The sequence below is a fragment of the Ambystoma mexicanum genome, chromosome 11, assembly GCF_040938575.1.
Source record: "Ambystoma mexicanum isolate Mex_15411 chromosome 11, UKY_AmexF1_1, whole genome shotgun sequence".
Classification (NCBI taxonomy): Eukaryota; Metazoa; Chordata; class Amphibia; order Caudata; family Ambystomatidae; genus Ambystoma; species Ambystoma mexicanum.
Genome location: NC_090934.1, coordinates 1280185608 through 1280201823, shown reverse-complemented (window position 1 = coordinate 1280201823; position 16216 = coordinate 1280185608). Strand labels below are relative to the sequence as shown.

Below are 16216 nucleotides of genomic sequence, written 5' to 3'. Positions count from 1 at the left end.
CAGTGTCTCGTTCAACTTTTCACTCATACCTGCGACTACTGCCAGGAGTGACCTTACCGAACTGCTGTCTGTCTGTTCAATGGTGTGCGAAATCCCATTAGTATTTATAAAACACAAAACAGTAGCTGCCGCCAGGGACGGCTGCCGCTCCTCCACAGGGGTAGCTAAGGGATCCACCATTCCCCCTGCGGGGTCTTGTGGCAGGAGTAACACTGTTTTACCCATTTGCGCGCTGCCCATTTCTTTGCTGGTGGTGCCACCGATCACCCTTGTCCTGAGACAACACAACCCCTTCTGGTATTACAGATGCAACCTTACCCCTTGGCAACTGCACTGCCATTTTTGTTTTTGATGGTATCGTGTTGGCAGGTATCTCGCCCGCCGATGGGGTGTCCAAAACTGGGGGCACACACACCTGGGCCTACACAATCTGCTGATGAGTGGGCTATTCCTGTTTGTCCTCCAGCATCCTTTTTGCCCAGTCTTTCCCCCTCTTGTGCATTTTTTTTCAAATAAAAGTGTGAACATCTCGGCCTCTTCCTCAAATCCATCCCCGCAAGAACTTTTCAAAAGTACACTGAAGCCTGAAAACATGTTGGCGACCCTAGCTGAGGCGTGACACGCGCCCTATTTTGGGGAAAACAATGTATCAGTCATTTGATGGCGAATGTACCCAACGCTTCCCCTTTGAGTTCAGCAGTCCTAATCGACCACTAATTCAACACAGTACTCGATGCGCTTGCACTCCCGCTTATCCCGGGACCTAGAATGAATTATATAATCCTGTAACTCAAAAACATAAACTTGCTATGTCCATTTTACCGGCCTGTTTCTGCTCTTCCACTGTACCTTGTCCGACTCAACCAAAAGCTGTCCTTTCCTGCAATCCTTAAACCTGTTTTCTGTACAGAGAAATACATAATTATTAACACCACAGTGAATCCATTGAGTTTAAACCTGTGTTTGTGCTGCATTGCCTTTCAGCCCTATAATGTACCCTGTCAAGGTGCATTAAACCCCAAAATGCTTCTCCATATTTCTCTGGAATCTGCTTAAAATGGGAAACTGCACCATGGCCCCAACATACCCTATGATCACATCCTTCAAGGGAGGCCCGCTATGCAGGCTGTCCCTCTATCGCCCCCTTCGGGTGCCTTACTTCATAAAAGTCGTGACAAAGAACAAATCACATTGATTTTATTGTATAATTAACTTAGAAGAACTTATGCCAGTAGCTAAGCGTTTAAAACATTACAGCGTGTGTATCCCATGGAAAACCTTTAAAACCCATATTCTTTTTTCAACTAAAAAGGCTTTTGGCATTTGATCATTTTCTTTCTTCATACAAAAATCGCATAGGCGTTTGGCATCCAGGCAACATTTTACAGGGAATGTTTTCTAATCCTCATCTGTCAGGCGCTTTGGCATTGAAAGATGGACGTAACCCCCAGCGCGGAGGGGATAATAGGTCCCCCTTGGAAGGCAGGCTCTTCTGGGTTCACTGCAGTAGCACGACCCTGTGCTGGCGAATGTAACCGAAACAGCCAATGCAGTGCTCCGCAATTTTGTAATGGTAGCAGTTTCTCCTGGGAGACATGTTGACCAAGTTGTATCGCAAGAGCTAGTAATACGTCCCCCCCCCCCTCTGGAGCGCCTCTGTTAGTTCATCTTGGCACGGCTGGCACGGGTGACCTCATTATCCAGCAGCCCCACACTGCCCCCTAGCGGGAGTTACAGCGAGCTCTTGACTGACGTAGCGCGCTGGCAGGGAGGCCGCCATGTGAGTTGCTAGGTCTGGAAAAGATCTGGGGCTAAGCCGATGTCAGAACTGTCGGGACTGGGGGCTAGCTAGTCTTTTGGATGTAGCTCCTGAGATTCTATCCGGGGCTACAACCAAAAGATCAGGGGCTATAGCCCCCTTAGCCCCCCCTAGCAACGCCCCTGGAGGCCGCCATGCCTCTCTCACATGTTGCGACAGTGTTTGCAGTGCAGCCGCTGTGTGGCATCAGGAAGCTTCTGAAGGCGCTGACATTTTCAAGATCTACTGTAGCCGGTTCCTTTGAAATGTTAGCAAAATTAGACTGTGGAAGTATTAACATACTTCTTCCTTGCTGGCTGTGCACCTAAATAGTTTGGCAAAATATCAGCAAGACTTTTAGGCAGCGCCGCCAACTAATTGTCACTAAGTGGGTCTAGATAATGTGAGAGGTAAGCAACATTTGAATGAAAGTTGGAAAATTCAAGGCCGAACATCACGCAGGCAAAAAGAAAAACAATACTGTGCGTTCGAGTCGCCACTTTTTTTTCCGGGTGGAAAAAACGTTGCGGGAGTCATTACTCAGAGCCACCCATTTCCACCAGCTTGTTGGGAAAACTGGCTGGTTTCTGGTCCGGATATCATTATTTCCCAGTACTAGACTGGAGTCAAACCGGCACAAGGCACAGGCCATCTGTGCCATCGCCCAGGGCCCTGCACTGATGGGTTCCCCACAGAGACTGGCTGCCACGTGTAGTGTAAGTTATAATGAATGTATTCTAGAGTCGCTGCGATGCTTCCAGCAGCGATACCCTTTTCCCTGCTTGTCCACAGCGAGGCCGTGCTGTCAGTCCCCAACCTCTGTGAGGCCCTGGAAACAACACTCAAACCGTCCCTGTGGCCCAGCAGACCCAGCACAACAGGTCTCATTGGGGCCTAGCAAATACTTAGTACGTAACACTTATTTTATGGCAGAACATTCAAACGAGAAACTAGTTATAAGTGGTGGTTTATTTCAGTAAACGTTTTCAACAAAAACCTTAGATTTTAACTTTTAAGTGATAAGAACAAAAATGGGCATTTTTATTCTGAAAGCAATCACAAAGCACCAGTTACTCACCCACATCTGTGCCTTCTTTCAAGACAACTGAAATGTGTCAAACTTTTTGTTTGAGTTTTAAAATGCTTGCCTTATATTCATGTGCACTTATTTGACACACAACAAGGTGATTTTGGTGTAATTTCTCCACTTCATATATGAAGCACGCCTTTGTCAAACAATGTCATACAAGCAGCTAACATTATCAAACATTATCTTGTGCGAGACATCTGGAGAAGGTTTCAAAGTTCATGAAATGAATAGTGACAACGTGTTGAGACATCAGAAGTTTGTTTTTTAGTATATACCCCTGAAGAATGTCCAGCATTCTGATTGATTAGGGACAGAAACATGTAGAGTCAGTAATACAATACACAGATATGACAAGGTCTATCTAAAGTAATCAGTGAAGTACTTGTATAACTTAATCTTATTGGACTCCATACAATTCCCATTTGAGAGCAAGAGGTTCTTTTGTCGTTACAAAAACATTTGGTTCATAGAAGAATTTTTAGTAATGTTGCTCGGTAAATGAATATCGAAAGTGATTAATTTACTATTTAAGTAATTAAAAAACTAAGAAACTATGAACATGGATCTAGACAAATAAGTATCTCCCTTTCTTATGGTATTGTTTTAAGTATAACCTAGTTAGAGTGAGTTATACTTTTCTTCTCCTCGCAGATAATGGGACAAACTGTGGTTTTCTTACGGATTCAAGTACTCATGCCATTCACGAGTCAATGCCATTATATGCCTAGGAAGAATTATCGTTGGTCAGGTAATGACATACTATACTCTGATACTAATACCATCAAAGGTCCAGTTATTCACACCATCTCAATGTTTGGGTATGAAAATCCCAAGAATTCACGCTAGTGCCATGTACTGCTAACAAACCCCAAGCATTTTCACCAGTGCCAACATAAACTCTGATGCTGGAACCACTGTCAAGGACATGCGCAGTTATCAATGCAGTGCCAGGTTCCACTATGCCCAGTTAGCATGCATATACCAGTTTCTTTTAGGTCTCATTATCTAAGAAGTGCCAGGATCATGCCAGTTAACATGGCACAGCCAGATTCCATTATGCAAAATAAGGACAACAATGCAAGCTTCATTTTTGCCCACTTAGCTTGGTAAAACCAGGTTTGATAAAGCCCAGTTAGTACAATATGACCACAATACAATGTTCAGTTCTCACAGTCGGGACAGTTATCATTAAATAAATAAATAAATCATTACTCCAAGAAAGGATAGTAATTCTAGATTCAATTATGCCCAGGAACCGCTTCAGGAACACATTTCATTGTGGCTGTCTCTGTGTGGTGCTGCGGTAGTGTATTGGCAGTGTTAGGGATATTGCGTGTGCAGTGCTCGCGATGCTGTATGGGTGTTTGCATATGTACAGTGCTCTTGGTGGCGTGTATGTAATCATGAGGTGATGTCTGTATTTGCAGTGCTGGGGTGAGTGTGTGTGTGTGGTGCGGAGGTGCAATGGAGGTGTGTGTCTGAAGTGCTAGGGCCGTGTGTATTTGCAGTGTGATGCTGGGACAGTGTTTTTTTCAAATCTAGGCGCACTCTGGGCGTGCAGTGCTTTATGTAGTGTGCGTATAGCGTTATTGGAGTGTTCAGGGCTGGGGCAATCTGTGTGTGAATGTGTGTGTGAAATGCTTTGCTAGTAGCTGTGTGTGTGTGTTTCTGTAGATGCTGTAACTTCACTTTGTAAGGATAATAAATAAAAATAATAAGGAACTCAACAAAACAAAAAACTATTTGTGTTTAATGCTTCATGAGAGAAGCCGACTTTGGTTAGGCTGGGAAGTCTGCATTCCAACTTCACAGCTCCATTTGCCAAAATCCAAGCACCCAACAGATGTATATCTCTCTTCACATCCATCTTCTCTATCTATGCACTCTAATGCCAATAGTTTTGCCACAATAATTATCACATTATGACACCTTTAAGCCCAAACTAAAGATGTTCTGCAATATCATTCCTCCTAAAATAAGCAAAGGATGCAGTCATACACAATTTGACCCCCATCAGGGATGTTTAGCAAGGAGACAGTGGTCACACAGACCCTCTGGGAGCCTCCAAGTGGACACAGTCACAGAATCTGAACCTTTGGGAGATGCCTGGCCAATGTGCACAGGCGTACTGTAGGGTACCCTCAAAGAGTTCCTGGGAACAGTGCCACCCTGGGACAGTGTTTGGGTTGCTCACTGGAGGAAACTCATCACCAGTGGTGGACTGGCCTACAGGGAACATAATTTGCCTTCTCTCCCTCCTAACGAGGAAATACTCTCTTTAGTGGCTCTGGGACTTACAGATACCAATGCTCACAATAACACTATAAAGAGCCTCACTCGATCCCTACGCGGTTGCCCTCAACCTACCTTGATTCTTGCTGACATGGTTGGAATAAGTGAAACTGATAAGATAATAAATGACTTATCAGGCGCAGGGACCTTCAAGCAAAAAGCAGTAATTGATCTACGCAATGACCTAGTGACACATCCTCTGTTCTCTGCCTAGAATCAAAAACGATCGAAACGGTCCTCAAGACTCTAATTACTACTAACAAAGATCACCTTGTCAACTTCACAGGGGCGTATATTAGCTCTCTCATTCAGAGCATGCGCCCCTCTATTAGCCCGGTCCCATTAAAGGCAGCTCTATTTCCCACAGTGGGTGATCCAGACCCTCTTGAAATGGACCTGTTGTATGGTCAAAAGAATCCCTCTGAGGGGTTTAGTATTGGTATCAACAACTGAAGGCATCAAGCTTCGACACACTCCTTCCCGTCACTCCTTAGGTCCGTTATGTCCCCTGTGGCTGACAATCATCTAGAGGAGCAGAGCTTCAATTCACAAGAGCAAGAAGCTCGTAGCTCTTTGGCCGTTATGCTTTCCATTTTGGAAACTTTGGTTACACAACTGACCGCTAAGTGCGATGCTACAGCTGCTAAGCTAAATGCACTCATTCCCACTGAATGAGCTGTTGAAGACCTCCATGGTTACATGTCTTTATAACAACACCTTTTATGTAGAATGCACATATACCGAAAATGTTACAATGAAAAAACCTAAAAAAGATTTTTGTGAGGGGGATCCCCCCACAAACCCATTTCCCACCCCTAAAACCCACCCCAAATGGTTCTCCCCCAAGATTGAACCCTTTACCCCACACTCACATACGTTTACATAAAACTTTTCGTTATATTTTTTTCATTATGTGGGCATGTCTATATAAATGTTTTGTTATAACGACTGTATACTGACCTCCACTTCCCTGGCTAGAGGCATGGATACAATCAGTGAAAAAGTTACCCCAATTTCTGGCACACTTCAAGATCTTGTGCAAAAAAATTGTGTACAGCATGACAATGTGTGTGTAAACTGGATGATATAGCTGTCACTGATTCTGACACCAACACCTGGTACTCACGGAATGGAAATAAGGCTGTGAGAAAAGCTGTTATGTATGAGAACCTATCGGATAAAAAAACAAAACCAAGATAAATTATAAGGGAGAAACCTGCACTGAGCTACGTGCATAGTGCCTCCACATCCTGCCCCCCCGTACCTCTATGTGGACCTTCACTGAAAGACCAAAGAAATATCGAGGCTTAGTACCACCAAAATGAAATACGCCAATCACGAGTTCAGAGATACATGCATAATTTATTTTTCTTCAGATAGCTATCTGGCTTCCAACACCTCGCAGTGTGTATCAGCAGACACCGTGAGGGGAGAGAGTGCTGGACATTACAAAGCATGCCTCTTTTATACACAATCCCAGTTACATCGTCCAGCCCTTCTCCAAGTTAACATTTTACTAGAATTCATACCCATTTCACATGACAAATACAGCAATGTTGTCTTCAAACACTTGAGATGTTTTTCTGAACACAAAATACAATGGTAAAGTTGGTTCTCCAGCTTAAAGTAAGTCCATTTTCAAGAAATGAACACAGTGGGTTTCTGCAAAGGCACACCATTTCAGCTATTCAGTATTGTATTCCACTGTTTGAACAAGGATGAAGCTATTGGTGCAGACAACATCTAAATTGAGTTTCAGATCAGCTCCAAGGTCTCTTATTGCAGGTCAAACATTCTGCTTCAGCAGCCTCAACATGTTGAATCAGTGCAAAGTTCATCTTTCTGGGCTGCAGCCGAAAACACAGTTTAACATGAGACAGAAACAGCAGTTAAACAAAATGGCGGATGATTCTAAAATGGTGGCGTTGTCAGCCTCATTCAGGTTAATTCAAATGCAGTTTTCAGTGTAATGCAAATGTGCTTAGGCCAATGTGCATTATCAGGCAGTATTATGTGAAATATGGTTTTACATCACCATTAGATCAGCAAACAAGAAGTGACACCAGTTTCCGTCTGTCGAATTGCACATAGACTATTCCTCTGGCGGTAGAGAATGTGGTGTCACAGTACCTGTTGGAGGACCTGCCCAACGAAAGACAGACTACGTAAGTCTCAGAATAGGTGTCTACCTGCACTACTGTAAAAAATGCCAATAAAGCCACTCAACCACATTAGATATGCCGTAGGGAGACACAAAACCAACGTATATCTGGTGAGACTACAGTAATGGCTAAGAACTCTGTTTTTAACCTTGAAGTCATATATGCAAACAAACCGGCAGCCGATACTGGGGATGTCAATCAACACACTATGAACAGTGTTATTATTCAGGGGGAACTGGGTTGCACTAGTGCCAAAGTCTGATTTACCCCTACAGTTGCTGATACCGTCAAGGTTTTACAAGTTCAAAGCATATTCTGCGAGGACAGCAGACTGTAGTCAAGCCGTTCTCGGCTTTTTAAATCATGTACATGCCATCATTCCCCTACGCTATATCAGAAGGAGCGATATACGAATTGTGGACATATGTGAGAAAGAAGCACGAGTGGACATTTTTGTCCATTTCTTCTCCGAAAACATTCTGCCTTATATACTTGCACACCGTGTGGCAATATTTAAATTGGGCTATGAATGCTCTGTCATTGAACTGGCAGGCTTTAATCGGCAAAAATACTCGGGTAGTGTTGATGGGGACAACAAAACCACTAGGCTGACAAGACAAGCTTCTGAGTGGGCAGAGCAACATGGTACCTCTCGTGCCACTACAATTTCGAATAAAAAGCTGCCCATGCATTCTAATGTTACTGAAGCCATGCCCCGGTCACGGGGGGGATGAGCCCCATTGGGCATGGTTAGCAAGCATGGATGAGACGCGTGGGGCTCCACGCTCCTAACCATGGGTCTACCTCGCCTTTTTTGTTACTTAGTTGGAACACACGGGGGCAAGTGCACTTATTTTATGAAGATGGGCTGTTGGGTGTTCTAGACAGCCTTAGCATTATCATGCTCCAGGAGACCTGGCTAACGAATCGCCTAGTGGTAGACGGATGCAATAGCATAATCTGGGAAGCAGTGCCGGGCCCTAGAGTCGGCCCTAAGGGGGTTCTTGCACTGGGGGTAAAGAACACCATGGGCCTCGTGGAAGTTCCCTCCGGCTTTGCGACCATCTTAATGGGTAAAGTGACTCATCCCTGTGACCTTGGTCCCACTCAGCATCGGGGAGTTCTCCAGATAAACATATATATTCCGCCCTGTGAAGGAAGTGTCTATGTTTAATTTAAGGAAATGGAGGTCATCTTAAATAACTTGAAGTATGGGGGACCGGTTCTGCTATGTGGGGACTTCAATGCTAAAATGCCTATCTACTCTATCTTCTCTGAGGGAGAACTGTCTGTCATTGAGGGCTCTGTGCAGAGTCAGGGATCTTCCAGGACTCGTTGTTAGGGGACAAGCTGGGCATGTGTGCTATCCGCACATGGCTTTCATTTAGTTAACGGCACCTGTCCTTCTGACACCCCTCCTGACTTCACTAGGGTGGGAAATGGTGGGAGCAGTACACTAGACTATCTGTTTGTTGCTAACTCAGCTACCTCGGTAACTGACATGCACGTTTATCAGTGCTTTGACAGCAACCATTTTCCCCTTAAGGTGTGCCTGAATCTACAGGCTTTGGTCCCCACTGGACCATAGGCCAAGCCTTGACGGTTGCGTGGGACACTGAGTACTTTTTTAAGGACAAGCCCCCTAACGATTTACCCTTTCCAGTGGAGAGCGCCCCCCTGGTTTTTATTTATTTTGCCATTTCTATGGCAACCATACAAAACTGATCCATGACAATCAATCACACTATACGTAGGGCGGGCATCGGCTACCGGAACCCTCATCGGTATCCATATGACAAGGCAATTAAGAACAGAAAGGGGCAGCTGAGACGTGAACTTCACTCCATTTCTGAATTACATCCGGCAACCCATAGCTGCAAGGCAAAGGCAGTAAAATAAGACTATCTTAAATGGTTGAAGAACCACAGGCATGTGTCTGAATGCTCTCGCTGGTGGGATCTAGTATAAACGTCCCTTACAACAGCATAGTAGAATTCTGATAGATTATAAACAGCAAGGTACCCATTTCTAGGGACGTCAATGGCATATCCGAAACAGGCTGGATCTCTCACACTCAGCAAGTGTTTGGGCGCTTCCCCATAGATATTTCCTGCAGAAGCTGCTGTTTGATAACTGGCATTGCTTACACCGTCCAGACGACATCCACAGGATTATCAGGGCCTGTAAATCTTCTAGGGCCCCTGGATCCGACGCGACATGCAGTACACGCAAAAAGTATGATCCTGCAGTTTAGTCCCTTGCTTTACTTCGGCTCTTCATTGTATGTAGGCCTTGCAGAACATACCAACCTCCTGGCGAGACGGCATAATTGTCCTGGTTTTAAAAAAGGGTGATCACGACAATTCCAAAAACTATCTTTTATTGGCCATGTTGGATGTTTCTGCAAAGATTTTTGCCTGGGTCCTCCGTGAAGGGCTTGTGGAATTGAGTGGTGCTCCCCACTTGGACTAGGTTAGACTGGTACATGTGACTTTGGGCTGCATGCATTCCTTCACCCAAAGTGCGGGGCTTTTCCGACTGGTTCTTTAGTTCAGCTCTATCAAGCCAAACTAGCCTCTGTCTTGTTGTATAGAGCTGGAATATGGGCCTGGCAAATCTTGAAGAGACGTGTACAGTAGAACGCGCCCTGCTGAAGAGTCTTTTGGGTCTTCAATTACACACTTCTATCGAAATGGTTTTTCTGGGGTACAACGTTACACCTATTCCATGCAAAAAATATATCTTGGTTGTATCACCTTACTATGGAAGCTAGCTAGCGCCCCAGAAGGTTCCGTCTAGGGCCTAATATATACGATGTATACATGACCAGAGCCCGCTGGATGCCATCTAGTAGCATCGTGCAATTTTGCACTATAGCAAAACAGTGGCCCTGGGGAACTTACTGGGCTCCTCCCTTCTTAGCTTCAAGCAAACCATGAAAGACATCTTATTTGGCTATGGTAAGGAACAGTTAATATTTAATTTTGCCACAAAAAACATGCTGTGTAGTTTGTTATCTATATACAGGATAGGAAGTCCTTGCCCACCTAGACTCAACAATGTGTGGGCAACCATTTGGTTTGGGACTACCTAAAACTGAAAGAACAAGGGAAATTGAGGGAGCCTGGTACAATGTCCAAGGGAAAGAAGGGAATGTCGCTTATGTGGGGAGGGGGCTCTGGAGCCTGTAAAGCATCTCCGGCGCAAATGTCGGTCTCTTCGGAGATTGAGGGGAGGCGCACTGCGAGCTGCGGCATCCCTACCTATGGACACTCTGTGGGAAATGTTCATGTACGGCAAGGGTGCACAATAGATTTTGCTGAAGGGCCAAATGTACCACACAAGTCCCATACAGTGGGCCACACTATCCATGGCAATGAGCGAGCGATATGGGCATAGGTGTGTGGATTTCAGTGAAAAAAACACGGGTTTTAAGATGGATTTTTATTTATAACTTTTACTATAATCCATGATGCATAGCCTTTTAAAGTCATTCCTGGTTTGATTGCATGCATTATACGACTGAAATCATGTTTTAAATAGAAGTATGATAGAGCATGCAGTAGAGGTGGAGAGGAGCAAAGTCTGGTGGGTCGATAGTTGGGATGAGGACGCGGGATAGATAAGATACAGAGGAAGGCATACGAAGGGAAAAGTCGAGGAGCCATGTGTGAAATGTTACCAAATGTGCTGTGGGGCTCAACTGTATTCTATGGGGCGCAGCGCCAAGAGGAGAGATAGCTACCTTGTTTTTTGGGGAACAGACTTCTGTAGGATCACAGAAAATGTACCCGCTTTCATCTGCCCCCCTGCCACCACACACTGCCACTTAGCTTTCAGTTTTAGGGTGCTGTGCAGCGGATCCCTGCTGGTTCTCTCAGGCAGGCGGCACACCGTGCCACTCTCAGCCCATGAGAAAATCAAGACCCACGCGAGAGTTGCGCTCACAAGTTTAGCGCTCACTTCGAAAGCAGGACCAGTCTCACCTCGCAACTAGTTCGAATCCAGGTTGGCTGACTGTGTGTCACCTGTTTGGGGTTCGATAAAATGAGCACTATTAATTTCGGGTAATGCTGAAACCTGTTACAGCGCTTAGAAGATGTTAGAGTCTGGCATAAAGCACCATATTGCAAAAGTAATATTATCTGCAAATATGCACTCTTCCATCAGATTAAGCTTGTAGGGGGTGCCCAAGTAATTGTCTGTGGAACGCCAGGGCTGAGGGCGAACCCACCTCCGTGCCCCAATTGCGCTTCAACAGATGTTTTCTTTAATCCTGCCTCTTAGACCTGAGGCAAGCTGCGCCTAGAAGCCACTCTCCGCTATATTAGTGTAATGAATGCAGTACCGCCTCATCATCAGCCAAGAGTCCCACAGTTGCAAATGGCTATTCATTCCCTCTGTGTCACTGTCTGAATGGTACCCAAGGGCATAGTTTTTGATAACATGTGATGCAAATTGAGCATTGTAAAGAATAGTTCTTCAGTATAAATGGTCAAAACTACTGGTCCATAGTGAAGTAATTCATAGAACTGGCCCACATTGGCCCAAAAAAGTGGCCCACTGTGAGCAAGAAAAACTGGCCCACACCAACATTTTGCGTCTCTGGTTTGGACATGGGCCTATTGCCCTATAGCCAGTCCGAGCCTGCCACCCCCAAAGTGCACGAGCGCATCCTGCGCGGAAAGACCTCGCAGGTTAATAGGATATAAGTCATTTATAACGCGTCTGTACACGTGTGTCAATACTACGATGACGTGCATTGTTTTGTTGCTGCGTGCACAGAAACGTGGAATTGCCCCTTTTCCCGTTTACACGCGGTATGCAATTTAAAGTCACTGCACCGCCTGTTGTCTTGGCAACACCACGCCCACCGCACCCCCCCCCCCCTCCACACCTCCGCACACACTTCTCCCTCATCTACCGTAAAGTGGACCGTTGAACCTTTTACACACGATAACGTCAGTTGGGTCCGGCCGTGGCAGCGTCCTTCGCTGAGATAGCTCAGTGGGCTAAGTGGCAAGCGCAGATGTGCGAATCACTGCTCCTAATCGCGGCAGCCGTCTCGTCCTCTCAATCCCCGGGGCCGGAGCTCGATGGTATGAGCAACATTACTTTGGAAACCGTACGGCATATTAGTCAAGCGCCTATAGGCAATTCGGCTTGTGACTAGTGCTTCGAAAAATGCAAAATGATTGCAACATGTCTTTGCTTCATAGAGAAATGTTCCTTGCGCATGCAGTTTTCCATATGGGAGCTGTCAATGGGGGGAAGTATAGCGCTGACTTTCGGACACCCCTCCCTTCACACTCAGCCATCCCGCTCACGCCTCCGTTTCCCCCTCCGAGCAGCACCCCCGGCATTAGGAAGGCTACCTTGTTAGCCAGTCACACACATCCCAGCAGATGGTGCGTAACTTGGCATTGACCAGTGCCGCCCCTCCTCTGCCTAGTCCTGGCAGCAGGCCACTGTCTCCGGCAGCCCCCCCTTCCGGGAGAAGTCGTTCGATGAAGGGTTCAGTTTCCCAGTTGCCTTGAGAGCAGTGGCGGAGAGCGCAGCTCCCTGGCAGCACCTCGAGGAGCGCGGGACCGAGCCGCAGCCCAAGTGGGTCCCATAAGTGTCCGTGCGCGCGGCGTGAGGATTCTCCCTCCCGGGCCGGGTGCCAGCCTTCGGCCGGGGGAATGATGTCCGTCAGGTACCTGGTCCTCCCGCTGCTCTGCTGCCACACGGCAGTCTGGTCCAGACCCGGGGGAGAGGTAAGCGGCTGAATCCGGACTCCCGCCAGCAAATGTACCACAGGTTTTATTGCTAGCATAATGCGCGCACCGCACCTGCAACGTTGGGGCTATCCTCGTTTGCGGAACTTGCTGTGGGGCTTTCGGGAGTGAGACGTGGCTGAAATGCTGGCAGGCTCCTGAAAAAGACTGCCTTTCTCACCTCGCGTCTCCCGTTCAGATAACATAAGTGTTGCTGTGTCTTCAAACTGCGCCACTTTTTAACGTGAAGCACCGGGGCCTGGCTTGGGTCGTTGTTGGTTTTCTTTCTACAGTTATTGGCATATTGCAAAGAATTCGTTGAATGTGAGTGTTGGCATGACGTGCAAAGTTTGCACGTTTCACAACGCATCTTCGGGGCACCGGCAACCCCTCACCGGCTGGCCCCCCAGCAGTGTCGCTGAACGGTGGGGGTATTCAGCGGCACGTCATGAACTTTGCATGCACGATTCTGGAGACTGGAGTTCAGATTTGCCGGCTTGTCTTTTCACGATCCTGGATAAATGCGCGTTCACTTGTTCGCCTTCACCGCGGTGTAGACACCAGTGTCCCGGCCGGTGGGGCTAGCGAGGGCAGTGAGGTGTGGAAACAAAAGATTTCGAGTATATGAACCGGAAGCGAGATGTGATGTCATGTTTAAGGTGGACGGGTCCGAATGTGCTTCTAATATAGCAAGGGCTTGTTTACGCACTCTTTCAAGAGGACAGACAATGGTGCGAGTAAAAACACGCGTGGTCCGTGAGCACGCACGCATGCACGCACGTGGTCTGTCTAGGGTTGTCCTTTCTGCTTTAGGGACATAGGGCCTGATTCATGGAGTATTTGCCTGGGTCAACCGTCAAAGGGAATTTGCACTGCTGAAAAGTGTCTTTGCACTGCCCACACAAACCCTGATTCATGGAACCGTGCAAAGTCCGGGCAAAGTCATTTTGAACTGTCAAGCCTACTATGCACTGACTTTGCCCGGACTTTGCACGGTTCCATGAATCAGGGTTTGTGCCCGCAGTGCAAAGTCACTTTTCAGCAGCGCAAATTCACTTTGAACCGGCAAATATTCCATGAATCGGGCCCAGTGTGTTTGTGTGTGTTGAAAGCTATCTCAAACACTTCAGCAAGCAAGCGTATGTGCACATGTCTAGGTGATGACATATGGGGCATGGGCACGTGCTTGTGTCTGAAAGCGAGTCTGGCAGTGCCCGTCTGAGGTGCTGTCGGACTGCGTTAGAGGCAGTGTGTGTGCATGCTCGTTTTCAAAGCTCTCTTAATGACACTGGTGGCCGCCAGGGGTGGACTAAGATCAAACGTGGCCCTGCACCTTTTTTAAAAGGGGCCTCATATTACACCGTATGAGTAAGCCCAACGCGTCTAAGTAGACTTTGAGGGGTACTCCAGAAAGAAGTTCTGGAAACATTGGCCCAAGCAGTGAATTTTAAAGCACATTTTCACCTGAAGGGATTACCAAGTATTTACGCATAACACAAAGCGTCCATATGAGGGAGGTCAGCAGGGAAGCTTTATAACTAACCTTTTTAAAGGATGTGGGGAATGGGGAGAGATGGGAGGAACAGTTGAGGTGCTCTGGAGAGCAGATAAGAGGATCAGACAATGAGGGCACTCACACAAAAGAGGCCCAGGGTGCAGAGCTCCACTCCCCTCCAAAATCTCCAGAGTTCCCTGTAGTGCTGTCCAATGCTGGGCGTAGGACTTGCCAGCCATGCCTGTGCATCTGTACACAGCTGCCCCAACTGTTTTGGGTGCACTATGTGTAGGACGCCGCCCCCACCAGGCTGTGTTTAAATGAAAGTCATTGGGCCTCCTTATAAATCCGGCGGTAGCCGTGCCGGTAAAAATGACAGGCTGCTACCGTAGTTTTTTTCCGGTGCCTGGCTTTAGGGAATCACCGGGCCCCAGTGGGCCTTGAAGCCAGGCGTCAGAAAATGTAACTCCCCATTCTCATTCGACTCCCATAGGACCCAATGGGAATGGGGAGGACGGTAGCACGCCACCATTTATAATGGTGCCGGTGCTACCGTCAAAGTCTGTGAGCGGGTACCGTTACGTCTGCCAGTTCAGACCTGGTGGGCGGGAGGGCATCAGGCCCGCAAACTTGTACTCTGACGGTCCGGTAACAACCGTGCTGGTAAGTCTACCAGCACTGCTGCTACAGGGCCGGCAGGCTTGTAATGAGGCCCATTGTCTGTCTTTTCTGAATTCAGGCCGTCTGCGGTCGCCAGGTTCGCAGGCCGCACACTGCACCCCATGACCTGATAAGAAAAAGCAGACAAAGTTGAAATGTCAGATTTCGTACTGCATGTTCCAGGAAAAACATTGGCATTGATTCTTGGAGTTTAAAACATGCCCACGTCCTGTGCTATTTGTATGGTAAGGCCAAGCCAATTGAATGACATTTGCATATTTCACCTTGACATGCTCCTTTCTGGTGATGTCACACCCCATTCCGTTTGTTAATGAGTCCCGCACTATACCTGATTACAGTAGCAGAGGGAGCTTTTGCGGGCGGCTAATATGGTGCCTGCCATACTTGGTGGACGCTCTGGGCACCAGGGGGCGGCCACCCCCTCTGCTCCGCCACTTCCTATATGTGTGACTGTGCAGCTTGTGTGGAATTGATCACTGTAAACACACTGGGCCTGATTCATGGAACGTTTTCCTAGGACATTTCACCATTATAAAAACTTCTATGAATCAGGCCCAGTAGTGTGCTTGCAATATGAAACACTATGCAGTTATGCATTACACAAATACACACCGAATTGTGCACATACTCATGTGGCGTGCTCAGTCCTTCCTAGGTTATATGTAATTTCTGACACGGGCATAGCGAGACAGCATCTTTCCCGGTCCGTATGAGGCTGGAAAGGGCTGTGCAGGGATTGGTGGAGCAGGGAATGTTATTGGCAAACCCCACTGCATCCAGAAATGAACTTTTCTTTCCCTTGGAGCCCTTTCCCAGTTGGAGATCTTCTAATTATGGGGAATGCGGTTGCTAGGGACCGCTCGGGACCTTGGAAGAGGAACACCACCAAATGAACCACTTTGCGCGGCTAGAATTTTGGCTGGGATGGCAGTCCCCTCTGCT

At 47.0% G+C, this 16216-nt stretch overlaps 1 protein-coding gene across 2 annotated transcripts in view; it reads left to right on the top strand.

Moving 5' to 3' along the window:
• The window catches only part of THSD4 (thrombospondin type 1 domain containing 4), a 1773455-nt gene that overhangs the window by 1183295 nt on the left and 573944 nt on the right, over positions 1 to 16216 (top strand). Inside the window, exon 1 of one of the 2 annotated variants that reach the window (XM_069624756.1) lies at positions 12681 to 13098. The exons of the other annotated variant lie outside the window; for it this stretch is intronic. Coding sequence (XP_069480857.1) covers positions 13024 to 13098 — 75 coding nt within the window. The 5' untranslated portion in view covers positions 12681 to 13023. Of the gene's footprint in view, positions 1 to 12680; positions 13099 to 16216 lie in introns of those variants that run through there. 2 annotated transcript variants of the gene reach the window in all.